A 14,585-nucleotide genomic window follows, 5' to 3' on the forward strand; every position below is an offset into this window, starting at 1 on the left:
CTGTTGATTTAAAGTAATTACAAAGTATTGATCGAAGATAAAATGATGAGAGTGATGGACTCGAGAAACAGATTAATCTTGAAGGCTCTTATGTCTCAGAATAAAACCTTCAGGATTAAACTTGATATGGAATACAAATGTGTGGCGACTGCCGCTATCAGAGATGAATGATTATGTCATTATAGACTTGATCACCTGAATTTTAATGACATTAGTAACCTGAAGAGGAAGAACATGGTTTCAGGCCTACAAGAAATCCATATTCCAAAAGAAGTGTGTGAAGAATGTTTTCAAGCAAAGCAACACAAGAATAGCTTCAACAAGGATGTAAGAAGCAAGTCAAAATCCACTCTCGAGATAATCTACTGAGACGTGTGTGGTCCTCTCCAGGTAGATTCACTTGGAGGTAACAAGTACTTTGTTACATTTATCGATGATAACATCAGAAAGTTGTGGACTTACTAAATCAAGAATAAAAATGACGTGGTCAATGTTTTCACCATGTTCAAAGCAATTGTCAAAAGACATGGTAGTTACAAGATTAAGGTTCTGAGGACAAATGGAGGTGGAGAGTACATTTCGAAAGATTTTGACACACTATGTACAAAAGAAAGAATTATGCATGAGGTGGTGCCACCATATACTCCTCAACAAAATGGTACTGCTGAAAGAAAGAACATAACCTTTATAAATATGGTACGAAGTATGTTAAAAGTAAAGCATCTCCTAAATGAGTTATGGAGTGAGGTTGTGTCGAATGCAAAATACATATTGATTAGATGTCCGACAAATAGGCTTGAAGCTATCAAACCAGAAGAATGGTGGTTTGGTGTCAAACCTAGTTTAAGCCACTTGAAGGTGTTTAGATCAATAACACATAGACATGTGCTAGATCAACTGAGAAGAAAGTTGGATGATAAGTCGAGTCATATGATCCTGGTGGGATATCATTCGAGAGGTAGATATAAACTATTTGACCCAGTGAAATAGAAAGTCATTATAATCATGGATGTGATCGTAGATAAGCTTAAGGAGTGAGATTAGACTAAGAACATCAAGAAGTATTCTGTGTGAATCCTATGTGGTGAAACATCTAGTGAAGTTGTTAGAGATATTCGACAAGCTATTAGAGAAGTTCGACAAGAAGCTGTCGAAGGCAACCTAGCACAAGCAGACCTCAGAGAACCAGAAACATGTCTACAAGACTGCAAGAATATGTAATCACATCAGATGATGTGGTCGATGATGAAGGTGAGTTAGTACACTATGGCTTCTATGCAAATATTGATCTAGTCGATGCAGCTGAAGCATTGAAGACTCAAGGTGGATGAAAGCTATGTTGAACGAGATAAAATCCATAGAAGACAATCAAGTCACTAGTTGAATTTCCAAAAGGGAAGAAGGAAATTGATGTGAAATGGGTATACAAAGTCAAGTTAAATCCAAAAGGTGAAGTAATTTGACACGAGGCAAGATTTGTAGCCAAGGGGTTTCTAAAGAAAGAAGGAATCAACTATGATGAAGTTTTTGAAGGAGAATTGCCATCCAAGGCGCAGCGGAATTTAAAAATTTCTCCATTTAGTGATCCTTACGAATGGGCATGATCAGTGATAGAATCGTTACCTCTTGTGGCGATTCAAACCTTTGGTGCAGATCTCTGATAATGATCAAAACCTTTGATACAGATCCACGGGGCGATCACGAACGTTGAACGATGACAACGTCTCTACTCAGTCCACACGAACGGATTCCTTCAATCGCAGTGCTAGCTGTTATGAATGAAGGCTTTGAGTGAGAGAAAGAGGGAAACAAAATTCCAAGTCTCTACTTGAATTTCTGTCTGAGTGGATTGGAGTCTCAATGCTTCTACCCAAGGGGTTCTATTTATAGAACCACTTGTGTGGGCTTCAAGCTAAAAAGCCCACTTAAGTGTATTTTGGCCCATATCTTATAATATGCCCAAAATCACTTAAGTATTTGGTATCTTACCATATTTCGTCTCCCACTTAAGTGCACCGTACCTTACGGTGTTCCTTAGTTACTCTATCTCTCATCAATCCGTCCTTTGTGTGTGACCCTATAGGTTTTCGCGGCGTTGGCAATTATATTAAATCACGCATTTAACATAATAAACAGTGAGCGGTATCTAGCAACACATCACTGCTACCCAAGTCACGAAAATGTCATGTGATCTGACAAAACCTCTTGTGATAATAATTATGTGTATAATTACCCCTTTGCCCTTATGTCTATATTGAACACAAGGTATAGACCGTGTCACCCTTGTCCAGTTCAATATTGGGCCCATAGACATTTATCCTGTTACGCAGGATTGGCAAATTCCATCTAGGACACTCATGTCCCTCAGCATGCTTCGTGGAGTACCCATCAACTGTCTTTATGGTTATCCAGTTACGGACAATGTTGGATCAGCAATAAAGCACTCGACTCTACATCTAGGATCCATAGTGGTTTCAGGTCGAAGAGTGGTATACGCTATTATCACCATGAGAATAACTTATGACACTTTGCATAACTTTCTATATAGTATTCTCATAGCGGGTCAATCCGGTATAAATATTACTCCTAATATTCATACCTATGTGTAAGACTTGATAACTCTTTATCCATGATCCATGAGATGTGATCATCAGTCTACAAACATAATAGTCTTAATGCTTTAATGTTATCCCACTTCACATTAAAGCTCGACTACGGATACTTTAAGAACAGTGCCCTTATGTTTAATGTGTTCTCATGATTAAGTCACACTTAATACATTAAACGGACTATCTATTCTAGGGACTTTATTAATCAACCATAATAAAGAAAATGCCTTTAAATAATTCGATACAAGTACCAAAAGTATTGGCCTCTAGGGCTTACACCAACAGTTTTTGCACCAGTATCTAGAATCGAAAACAATCAGGTTGATTGTTGATCTAGTCGATATACATAAATGGTTGATATGATTGATGGATGTGAAATATGTAACACCTAGACTACTTTCAAGATTACCGACTGACCTCGCAAACCAACACAGGTCTTTTCAGAATGATTTTTCCTCACTCACATGCTTTTCGGGAAACTTCCCAGAAGGTCAACCATCAGATACTACTCCAAGTCAAACACACTTAACTATGAAGTTCTTATTTGTTAGGCTACCGAAAAGAAGATGCATCTTGTTGATATAGGTATTACCAATCAATCCTTATAAGCTTTGCTTCAACCATGCAGTCCCATACATGCACAACCTCATGATCCCTATCATTCTGATGTAAATTCGGTTTCCCCCTAGAAGCTACTAGGAGTGTCTCATTATCATTCCTCATGCACATACAAGCACTCTCTCACTCTCGGGTGTTGCATATAACCATTCTCCGCCCTCTTCGGCATAGGGAGTTACATGACCACCATCTTCCGTTTGGTTCGTCCCCTAACCACATTGTACCGGGAGAGGTCTGCTTTGATACCATTTGTAATGCCTCAGACTGCTTTCTTAATTACCGACTAACCTTACAAACTAACACAAGTCTTTTCAACATGATTTGTCCTCACTCACACGCTTTTCGGGAAACAAATCCAAGTACTACTCCAAGTCAAGCATGCTTAACTATGCAATTCTTATTTGTTAGGCTACCAAAAAGAAGATGCATCTTGTTGGTATAGGTAGTACCAATCAATCTTTATAAGCTTTCCTTCAACCACGCAGTTCTGTATCTGCACAACCTCAGGATCCCTCTCATTCAGATGTGAATTCGATTTTTTCCTAGAAGCTACTAGGAGTGTCTCATTGTCAAGCCTCGTGCACGGAAAACCACTCCCTCGCCCTCGGGTGTTACATGTAACCACTTTTCGTCCTCTTCGGTCTCGGGTGTTACCAAATTTTCATTTATGAATTGCCTTCTAGGCAAAGAGGTGTATGTAACACAACCAGTTGGGTTTATGAAACAGGACTAAGAAAGGAAAGTATATAGGCTGCCTAAAGCTATGTATGGTCTGAAGCAAGCTCCAAGAGGTTAGAACAAGAAAATAGACGAATTTCTAAGAGAAAAAGAGTTTAAAGTGTACGACAAAGCATATTGTGTATGTCAAGAGAAGCAGAAGTGAGTTGCTTATACAATGTCTTTATGTTGACGACCTGTTGGTAACAGGCAGTTGCAAGAATGAGATCGGAAACTTCAAACATGACCTAAGTAAGGAGTTTGAAATGTCAGACTTGGAAAACCTCTCATACTTCCTTGATATCGAATTCTACAAGAATAATAGATGCTTAATGATGCACCAAAGAAGGTATGCAGGCGAAATACTCAGGAGATTTGAGATGCAAGATTGCAACCCAACTTCGACTCTAGTTAAAGCCATATTGTAACTATCGAAAGACTCAGATAGATGATGTCGATCCAATGCACACATTCATCTTCTTTCTCCATAATTTCTCTTTTTTTTTCACTTTCAATTGCATTGTTTTCCTTCTTTTAATTTTCTGTGTAGTGTATAACCATCTTGCAACCAATACGTGATTGTTCACCTGAGTAAAAACATGAAAAACAAGAGGCGTGATCAATAAAAAAGATTGAATATTGTACATCAAATTTGATAGAGTTAACTTTAAGATTGAGGACTAATATTCAAATTATATAAGAATATGAAACAATTCATTTCATTGAAATTTTCTTTTGCCTACAAAGATAATCAAATGAACAGTGCATATAGACATCAATTCACATGTACTATATTGATAGATAAATAAGATTTGGATGTATTACAATTGTTTTGTTTTTTTTCTCTAGCATCGACAGAAATTGGCAGATACCTAAAATACAAAACATTGATAAAGATATCTCTTTTTCACTTAGTCACATGAATTGTCAGTATGATGGAAAATAATGCATAGACTTTCAAATAAATGAAGACGAGCAATCTATATACATATATAACTTTATTCTCAAAACAAACAAGTATTTTTTCGTTTCATCTTATAAGCAATGGATAAGCAAAAAAGAGAAAACCAAGCACCACACATTTTAGTGTTACCATATCCCCAACAAGGACACATAAATCCAATGCTTCAATTCGCCAAACGTTTGATCCAAAATGGAGCAAAAGTTACACTAGTGAACACAATTTCCATTTGGAACAAAATCAACAACAACATAGATCTAAACTCCATTGAAATTGAAAGCATCTCAGATGGTTATGACAATGGTGGACCTTCATCAGCAGAAAGTATGGATGCTTACAAAGACAAATTCTGGAAAGTTGGTCCAAAAACACTTTCTCAACTTCTTGATAAACTTCAAAGTTCAAACAAACCTGTTGATTGTGTTGTCTATGATGCTTTCTTACATTGGACTTTTGATGTTTCCAAGAGTTTTGGAATCCCTGTTGCTGTTTTTTTAACTCAAGCTTGTTCTGTTAATACTATCAATTTCCATGCTTTTAAGGGATGGTTGGATTTACCTTTGTTGGAAACAGAAATTGTGTTACCTGGATTGCCTAAGCTTGATGCTTCAGACCTGCCACCATTTTTGAATCAATATGGAACATATCCTCGTTCCTTTGATATTCTTACAAACCAATTTTTAAACATTGATCAAGCTGATTGGGTTTTTGTCAACACATTTTATGAACTTGAGCCAAAGGTACATGAATTTACTGGTTTTACTTGATTGCTTATAAATAATTTGATATTGATGATTGATATTTTAAATGAAAACTTAATTTAGGTTGTGGATTGGTTAGCGAAGAAATGGCGATTAAAGACAATAGGACCATGTGTTCCATCTATGTTCTTAGACAAAAGACTCCAAAATGACAAGGATTATGGGATAAGCATTTTTGGTCCGAATTCTGAAACGTGCATCAAATGGTTAGATAACAAACCTAAAAATTCAGTTGTGTATGTTTCTTTTGGAAGCTTATCAGATCTTAGTGTAGACCAAACAAAAGAAATAGCTTATGGATTAAGAGATTCTGGAGTGTATTTCATATGGGTTATTAGAGATTCAGAAAAGCATAAAATTTCAATCGAATTCATGGAATCATCATTCGAAAAAGGTTTAATTGTGAATTGGTGTCCACAACTACAAGTGTTGCAACATGAAGCTGTTGGTTGTTTTGTGACGCATTGCGGTTGGAATTCAACAATGGAAGCTTTGAGTGTTGGTGTTTCTGTGATTGCAATGCCACTTTGGACAGATCAAATCACAAATGCTAAGTTTATTGTTGATGTATGGAAAATTGGAGTCAAAGCTGTTAAAGATGAGAAAGAGGTAGTTAGAAGAGAAACAATAAAGGATTGTATAAAGATAATAATGGAAACAGAAAAAGGAAATGAAATAAAGAAGAATGTTATAAAATGGAAGAATTTGGCTGAGAAATCGGTTGACGAGGGTGGAAGTTCTGATAAGAATATTGTTGAGTTTGTGAATGAATTAACTCTCTCCAAAACTACATAGTTTGTTATAGTGTTTTTCACATTCACGAAGTCGGTTCATTGAAAACTTGTGTCCTAAGGACACATGTTAAGAATTAATTGTAGAAATATTTTCTTGAAATTTGTGTATGGTCTTTATCAAAATTTTATAATTAATATTTTCATTATTTTCTCCAATATAAACTTTTTATTTATGAATTGCTTAACCTATGTCCTTGGGACACAAGTTAGCACTACCCATATTAAATTTCGACAACATCTAAAATATGTCAAATTTCATGTAGTTTTTTTAAATTTAAATAAATTAAGTTTAAAATTGAGATCGTTTGATCTTGATTCATTTGTTACCAGTTTTATTGTGTGCCTGAAATTATGATATCTCGATTTGAGAGTATTTGATCAACTATAAAATAAAATGGTTTGTCACCACAAACTCATGGTCTACAAAATCTAAAGATGAGAAAAATACACAAGAAGGTGGGGTTGAATTGTGTGTGCTAATTCTTTTTCACTTCTGATAAACCAACTTTAGAATCTAAACAAGTTCATAATCTGATTACAAAGTTGTTAGCAGCGGAAGAATAATATTCATAAGCAAGTAGTAAAGCAACACACAGAGTTTATCCTGGTTCATCTCCTAAACTAAGAGTACTTCAGCCCCTTTGTCCAACAAGATATTTTTCACTATAATCAAACTGATTACACTTTGCTCAAGCAAACTAGCAAGAGATTTCAACTGATCAATCACACAAGAAAGAGACTTTTATTCAAGCAATCTAGCAAGAGACTTCTGCTCAAGCACATAGCCAAGAGGCTTCCACCGCTCAAGCACGCAGGCAAGGGACTTCCACTACTCAAGCAAACTAGCAAGAGATTTCTTCTTCTCTAAACAACAATACTCAGAAGTATAGATGTGATACAACAACAACAGAGATACTTAATATTTTTAAGATATACAAAGATAAGAAATCTTAAGAACTTGTGCAATAAACAAATAAGTACTTTAGCTTAAATTATTCTCGTTAGATTGCTTTTCTGTTTTTGTGTGATAGTTGTGTAACCTTTCTTCAAATATTCAATTCTTTTTATAGAGGCAGAAAAGAGTCGTTGGAAGGTGACTTGCACAAGTGTTCTTTGTTGAGAAGCATTTCCAAGAGAGACATTGGAAGAAAAATATGATTAAGATCTTCATCCAATGTGTAATGACTTTGTCCAATGTGTCTTTCTCATACTACGTAACGACCAAGATATTGGGGAAGACTTTAAGATATTATATCCACTTTCTTTTAGCCTTGCACTAAGAAACTATAGTTGACTTTTTCCATAAGTTCGACGTTGACAAGATTGGTTTGCTATGGAGACAGAGATAAGAAACTGAGCACCTTTAGCTAAGGTCTTCATAGTTTGAGTTGTCACCAGAAGCTGAGAAACCACGTTCAGATTATGATCCTTCAGAAGTTGAGATACCACATTCAAAGTCATCAGACTCTGATCCTTCAGAATCCGAGTCTTTTAGCTTCTCTACAAATGCTTTCATCAGAGTCAATTCAGAGTTGAATTTTAAGCTTATGATCCTGCATACTTGAACATATATTAATATATCCAATCGTTATTTAAGTACTTTGTTATCATCGTAACCCAAGGAATATGAACAATTTTGTTCCAGCAATCTCCCCATTTTTGATGATGACAAACAAATGTATTTAAGAACAATGTTTTGTCAGTTTAACTAACTTGACAACATCAGAGTCTGAAGTTTGTAAGCTCCCCCTAAGTCTAATAGTTGAAACGTTAAATTTTGTAAGCTTCTCTTAAGTCCTATCCAAGTTAATTAAACTTATCTTAATAGCATAAGAAAAATAATCTTCATAAAAAGTCAATAATAATATGGGTTTAGGTATATAAAATCATTCAAAATACTTTTATCCTCTTTGAATACTCCCATGATCTTCTCTCCCTTTTGTCATCAACAGAAAGTTAAAAAAACAGAATAGGAGAGAGAGAAAAGATACTGAAGGAAAAAAAGAAGAGAAAACCTAAAGAACTTTTGATAAATAGTCATTAATTCCACAAATTCAAAGATGATCAAAGCTAGTTTCTGACATCATAGCATAAGGGGGAAAAATGGAGAAACATAATCTTCAAGACTGTAATAGTTTGGCTCAGAAACACCTATATAAAAGCAGATGTTCAATTAACAACTTGATCATATTTCTCTAGAGTTTTTTTGTGTAGCAAAAGAATGGGAAAACAAAGTCATTCAAGGCTGAAAAGAGATATTTTGCAAAGGAGATACACAACTTGATGAAGAAGCGGACAAGGAAAAAAATAGAAATTTGAGGAAAATTCACAAGCTCAAAGATCTATAGATGCAAAAGATGAACTACACATATATAGATATGACAAATGTCAAGAAGAAGGAGTGAGATGAGGACTGGAAGGCTTATTTGGAGTCACAAGGAAGGACATATGATCAAATATGATAATTCCAACTTTCTTTGAAAAAATAAACGTAATAGCCCTTAGGTCCATATCATGTAATGTCTCCTTAAACAGTATTGAAATTCTGCAACTATTTTAGCCATAAAACTCCCTTTTCCATATATCCACGAAGTTTGTAGAAATGCTTATCAATCAATCAGGAAGAAAAACTTGAAAAAAAAAGAAAAAAAAAGCATTAAGAAATAGTTTAGAAGAAGCAAAAAAATAATAAGAAAAGATAGAAAACATTTCATTGAAAGAGAAGGATAAGGTACATAATAACAAAATAAACAAATGAAAACAACAAAAGAAATTTAAACAGAAGAAGATGATGATCCATCCAAAGATACCACCTTGACCTTAAAAGAGTCAATAACTTTCATAGCTTCTGGTATCTTTAACTTATCACCCCAGATTTGTGAAGAAACCTCAACCATAGTTTTCTCTACTCCTTGTTGGATGAAGAGTTACGAAAGAACCCTTCCATAAGGAATGAAACATGACTTCCTATTGTGAAAGGATATGAGATTCATCTTCATATATTTAAACATAACATGAGGGAGGTTGATCTTCAGCTCTTAGTTGATAAGTAGTAGAGATTCCTTTTCATCAATATCTAAAGAGTCTAGATTCTTGTTCTTTTGCAGAAGGTTTGAGATCAAAATTTGATACCAGAGTGATTCCATGGAATTAAGATTAGAGACTTTAGACAAGTCAGAGATATTATAAAAAAAGGTAAGGAAGAAAAAGAAGAATAGAAAAAGAGCATATCTGGAGTAACACCTTCATCCTCACACTTTATTGCATTACCAATAGAGGTGGGATTGGTGGTGATATGGACACCAGATACAACAAAAATAATGGAACACTCTAGATTTAGTTCTTGGTGAAGCTAGCTGAAATATGCCCACCGAATGCATCGTATGTTCGAAGGTATAACAGAGTCGCCACCAAACTTTATTTATCCCAAAAGAGAGGTAAGGGAAAATATTGATAAAAACCAAAGGGAAACAAAGAAACAGATAAGGAAATCAGTTATGCAAGGGGAAGGTATTAGCACCCCTCACATCCGTGGTACTGCATGGGAACCATTTTGAGTGTTCTTGCTTGGATGGGTGTTATAATCTTCATGTACCTGCGGAAAATAAAAGGGTTAGGAAAAGAGTGCTCGAGGAGGATTGTGATCCTCATACCTACGTATTCTCATTATGCAATGAGAAATTCATAGCCTCATAGTTCATAGAACCAACACCAAAAAGAGAAAGAGGAAAAAGGTTGGAGAAGGGTGCCCACATAGGATTTGCATCCTTGTGCCTACATATCCTCATAGTGCAATAAGGAAGTTAGAGTTCCATAGTTTGGAGGACAAAGACTGAAAAAGAAGATGATTGAGGGTGATGTTTGAACCAAAGGAAAAAGATGGTACCAAAACCAAGATAATGGGGTTAATCATAAAGGTGTGTCCCTGGAAAAGGATAGGGGTAAACCATAAAGGTGTGTCCCTGAAAAAGGATAACGGGTTAACCATAAAGGTGTGTCCCTGAGAAGGATAGGGGGTTAACCATAAAGGTGTGTCCCTGAAAAAGATAGGGGGTTAACCATAAAAGTGTGTCCCTAAAAAGGATAGGGATTAACCATAAAGGTGTGTCCCTGAAAAGGATAGGAGGTTGACCATAAAGGTGTGTAAGACCCCAATTTTGACCCTAAGATCCCTCATGTTATCTCATCATTTGCATTAGCTTTGGGATCACACTTTGGCATCCTCCTCACCCCCTAGTCATTGGGTTTGCATTGGGAGAGATCACCAAGCATTTTTGATTGTATCAAACTTTATTTTGTTTTTTTACTAACCAAAATACCAAAAATATATCTATGTATAGCTTTGTCTCTTTTGTAGGTGTGTGTGTGTGTGTGTCTATCTATGCCCCCACCAAATTCATATCTAGGGTTTGAGACCCTCAATGCAAGAGATCAATCAAGGAAAGGTTCAAAATATTTCCAAGCATCATATATGGATCCCCATGTTCTTTATTTATCATTTTGATCAAGAATCCATCAAGATTTTGAAGCTTGTTTGTCTTGGAAGCCCTAATTCATCTAGGTATCTTGTGTGACTTCCTCAGTAAGTTTCTTCAATAATTGGTCAAATATATCAAGGGATACTCCATTATACATCATCTCAACCATATATAACTCTCCATGATCCCCAAAGATCAAAGGAACTTCAAATTTGCAAGTTGGTTCAAGAAGGTTGACCAGAAAAGTCAACTGGTCAAATCTAGGGTTCCCTAGACCCTATCTCCTACAAGTTTTGTCATATGAAAATGATTCCAAGAGAAAAGTTACTCTTTATGACATTCCAAACAACTTTCATGTTGACATCAAGAGCTAATGTTTCTTGGAAAGTCATTTTTTATGGTGAACGATTATAGGTCATTTTGTCTATGCCCTAGATAGAAGGTCAACTTCCAAGAACCATAATTTCCTGATTTTTTATGATATGAAGGCCATCCAAGTTTCATTATTAATTTAAAGATGTATTATCAAACTTTTCTTCTTTGAGAAATGTCAAATTCAACTTGCAAGAGCATGTGCCAAGAGGAAACATTATAGGTCATTTTGGGCCATCATCATTGAACAAACATTTTTCCTCAACTTCTAAAATCCATAACTCCCTCATGCAAGATTCAAATGGTATCAAATTTGTAACCAAATTTAATAGTACTGAAAGAGATATAACTTTTATGAAGGAACCATTTTCATTTGAAGCTCATATCCAAAGTTATTCAAGGTGGGAAAAGTGATCATTTGACTTTATACTTAGAAATTTTTAAACTATGTTTGATTTCTCCAACTTCCACCTCAATATTCATCATGATCCAAGCTCCAAATAGAAATGTGTTCAACAACAAAGTTGTTCTCCTTCATGTTAACTTTCCAAATCATCCAAGGTTATGGCATTTGGAGCATTTTTAAAGGACTTGAGCATGGATGTAATGTATGGCCCCATTTGGATGATTTTCATGACAAATTTTTAAATACATTTGCATGGTCTCATGTTAAGCTTTAAGCATCACATGTGCACAACTTTGGACCAATTCCAATCATTTTATGGGCCTATCACACGCCCATGCAAGCATGCATACTAGAATTACTATTTTGGGCATTTGAATGGAAGTGTGTGGAAATCAATTGGTTAGTCTATAAATGCAACTCATTCTGCTTAGAATCAAGGACATCTGGCCCAAGCTTTGCTCCTGCAACATTCCTATCCTCCATTAATAGGATAAACTTGAAGATTTCATTTGAAATCAAGTTTCAATTTCACTTCTGTTTTGAGATTGAAACTCCAAGAGTCCAAATCATTTGAGCATCCATTTCATCTCCTGCAAGCTAGTGGAATCAAGACTAAGGAAATTGAGATCCAGATCGAGCTTCTTCACTGCAAATAGAAGGTGAATTTTGTGAAAATCTCCTTCTTCGATTCTCCCTCAATTATCCAGCATTTCACTTGGTTTTTGATTGGCTGAAGTCCTACCAATGTAGGCAACAATATTGAGTTTCTTTGAGGTCAAATCGAAGCAACTCAGATCAAACTCCTCAATTTTCAAATCCATGTATTTTTCAATATACTTGGAATTGGATAAAATTGAGGTCAGACTTGGACTTTTGGGGATTTTTCTTTCAAAATAGTGTATTCACTTTTTATTTTTATGAATTTTGGTGGTGGACCAGTCTGGCGAGGTCTACTGGAGAAGATGACCGGAACCCTAGCTCTGGTGGTGTGATTGAAACGTCCCAACCATCTGATCATGTCCTAGCTTTCTAATCAGGTCCAGTAGTTTTGATTACTCTTTTTTCCACGCGTTGACTGAAGTGCATCATGGACCCTAAGCGCTTGGCCATCAGATCCACCACTTCAATTAATGAGGGAGATCTGATGACCCTTGTTTTTTCGCTTTTTATTTTAATTTATGATTTTCCTTTTAATCCACTTCTTTTGATTAATTCATAATAAATTCATTTTTAATCCAAAAAATATGGGACTTTCACCAAAAATCTTTAAATATATCCCTCTTCCATATTTTGAATAAAAATCATTTTTTGGATTAATTTTGATATTTTTTGTGAATTAATTGATTTTGGACTTGTTTTTAAATATTTTAAAACACTCCTGACTTTCCAAAAATTATGAAATTTTTTGTTTAAGGCCAGACCTTGTTTGACCTGGGATAAATCCCTTTGCCATTTATTTGGTGATTTGAATGGATTTGAGGTTTGGTCCATTTAAAAGTGCATTTTTATCCATTTTTAATTTGATTTTTAATTGATTAATTGTTTGGAAACTTTGTTGAGCCATTTGATTGACTTTGTGATGTTTGACTTTCTGTTTGGCCTTAATCATGATTGATTTGAACTTCCATTTGATAAAAACTATTTGATGAAATGTATATTTCATCCCTCAAAATGAATGGTTAATATTGATCAGATGAAATTCCTCATATGATTAATTTGGGTTTCTATCTCCCATCCCCTCGTCATCTTTATCCCTATTCTTCCCTAATCCATCATTGACCAATGAATTCTCTTCATGTCTAATGCTAGTTGATTCATCAATGACCTTATGTCAAATGAATCAACATGAGCATGACTGAGATAGGTCCCTCCCACTTTATTTTTGTGTGTGGTATCTTTTAGAAGTTTGGTTCTTTATACCAAGTCTCTAACATGCATTAACACCCATATTTTCATTGCTCGGCCTCAGATAGTTGTGACTTCTACATAAGTCCAATTACGATTGATTAACATAGAGCTAAATTTGTCCCAAAGGGCATAATATTCTTGTAAGTGAGATTGTAAGTCTCCCATTTTTCATGGGATTGTATGAAAACTTGACCTTTTTTCCATTCATGAGAGCTAATGGCATACTTGTTAATTTATCCAAGTTGGAGCCCTTCTCATGGATGATGTTTTGGTTCATGTATTCATACTTGTGAATGAATGGTTGAGTGTTATCTAAAGAATGACTTAACCAAATTGAAATCTTTACTAACCATTGACTAACTTCTTATTAATATTGCTTTACTTTCAAGTCATTTACTTAATGCAATTTAAATTTTAGTACCTTTATCATTCATTGTCATTTATATTTCATGCAGGATGTTTATGTTTCAGTCATTTTTACTTTGCTCATTAGAGCCATATCTTGTGATTGTGTATACCGTGTGCTTGTGATTTTGTTTATGGTCTTAGGACCCTAAAATACTTAATAACAACAAAAACCCTAAAAAATATGTTGGTGGACTGTTGGACTTGATCTGAACTCTTGGACTTAGAATTAGGTAACATTCCCTATGCTTTAATCGACTTGGCCAATTCCACTATCTGAGACTAAGTTATCCTTGATTGCGCCTTTCATATAATGTAAACCTTGAGTGACCTTGGTTCATCTATCACTTTGTCTCTGTGCTTGATTGTTATACTATTATTATTGTTGATATCTGATGATTGTTTCTGAGAATTTGCCAAAGAATATTTTCATCAGATACATTGGAAGACATAGAAGACTGCTAGCTATTGGAGTGCTTGCTTGGATATTATGGCTATATTTATTTGATGACTTGGTCTTCATACGGTTTGCTTGGATATCACTTATGCTTGTTGC

The 14,585-nt window shown here is 35.2% G+C and overlaps 1 protein-coding gene across 1 annotated transcript; it reads left to right on the forward strand.

Moving 5' to 3' along the window:
* Positions 1-4,904: 4,904 nt before the first annotated feature.
* On the forward strand, positions 4,905-6,601 carry LOC127127743 (UDP-glycosyltransferase 74G1). The gene is made up of 2 exons (XM_051057016.1): positions 4,905-5,645; positions 5,730-6,601. Exons 1-2 carry the CDS (start codon positions 4,989-4,991, stop codon positions 6,459-6,461), a joined length of 1,389 nt encoding a protein of 462 aa, XP_050912973.1. The 5' UTR covers positions 4,905-4,988; the 3' UTR covers positions 6,462-6,601.
* The last annotated feature ends 7,984 nt before the right edge of the window (positions 6,602-14,585 follow it).

Source organism: Lathyrus oleraceus, chromosome 1 (assembly GCF_024323335.1).
Source record: "Lathyrus oleraceus cultivar Zhongwan6 chromosome 1, CAAS_Psat_ZW6_1.0, whole genome shotgun sequence".
Lineage (NCBI taxonomy): Eukaryota > Viridiplantae > Streptophyta > Magnoliopsida > Fabales > Fabaceae > Lathyrus > Lathyrus oleraceus.

What these genes read in the sequence shown, in the direction of transcription:
- LOC127127743 (XM_051057016.1), top strand. Translation starts at nt 4,989, where the DNA reads ATGGATAAGCAAAAAAGAGAAAACCAAGCACCACACATTTTAGTGTTA. An exon ending in TTTATGAACTTGAGCCAAAG is followed by an intron (nt 5,646 to 5,729) that starts GTACATGAATTT and finishes AACTTAATTTAG; the next exon opens with GTTGTGGATTGGTTAGCGAA.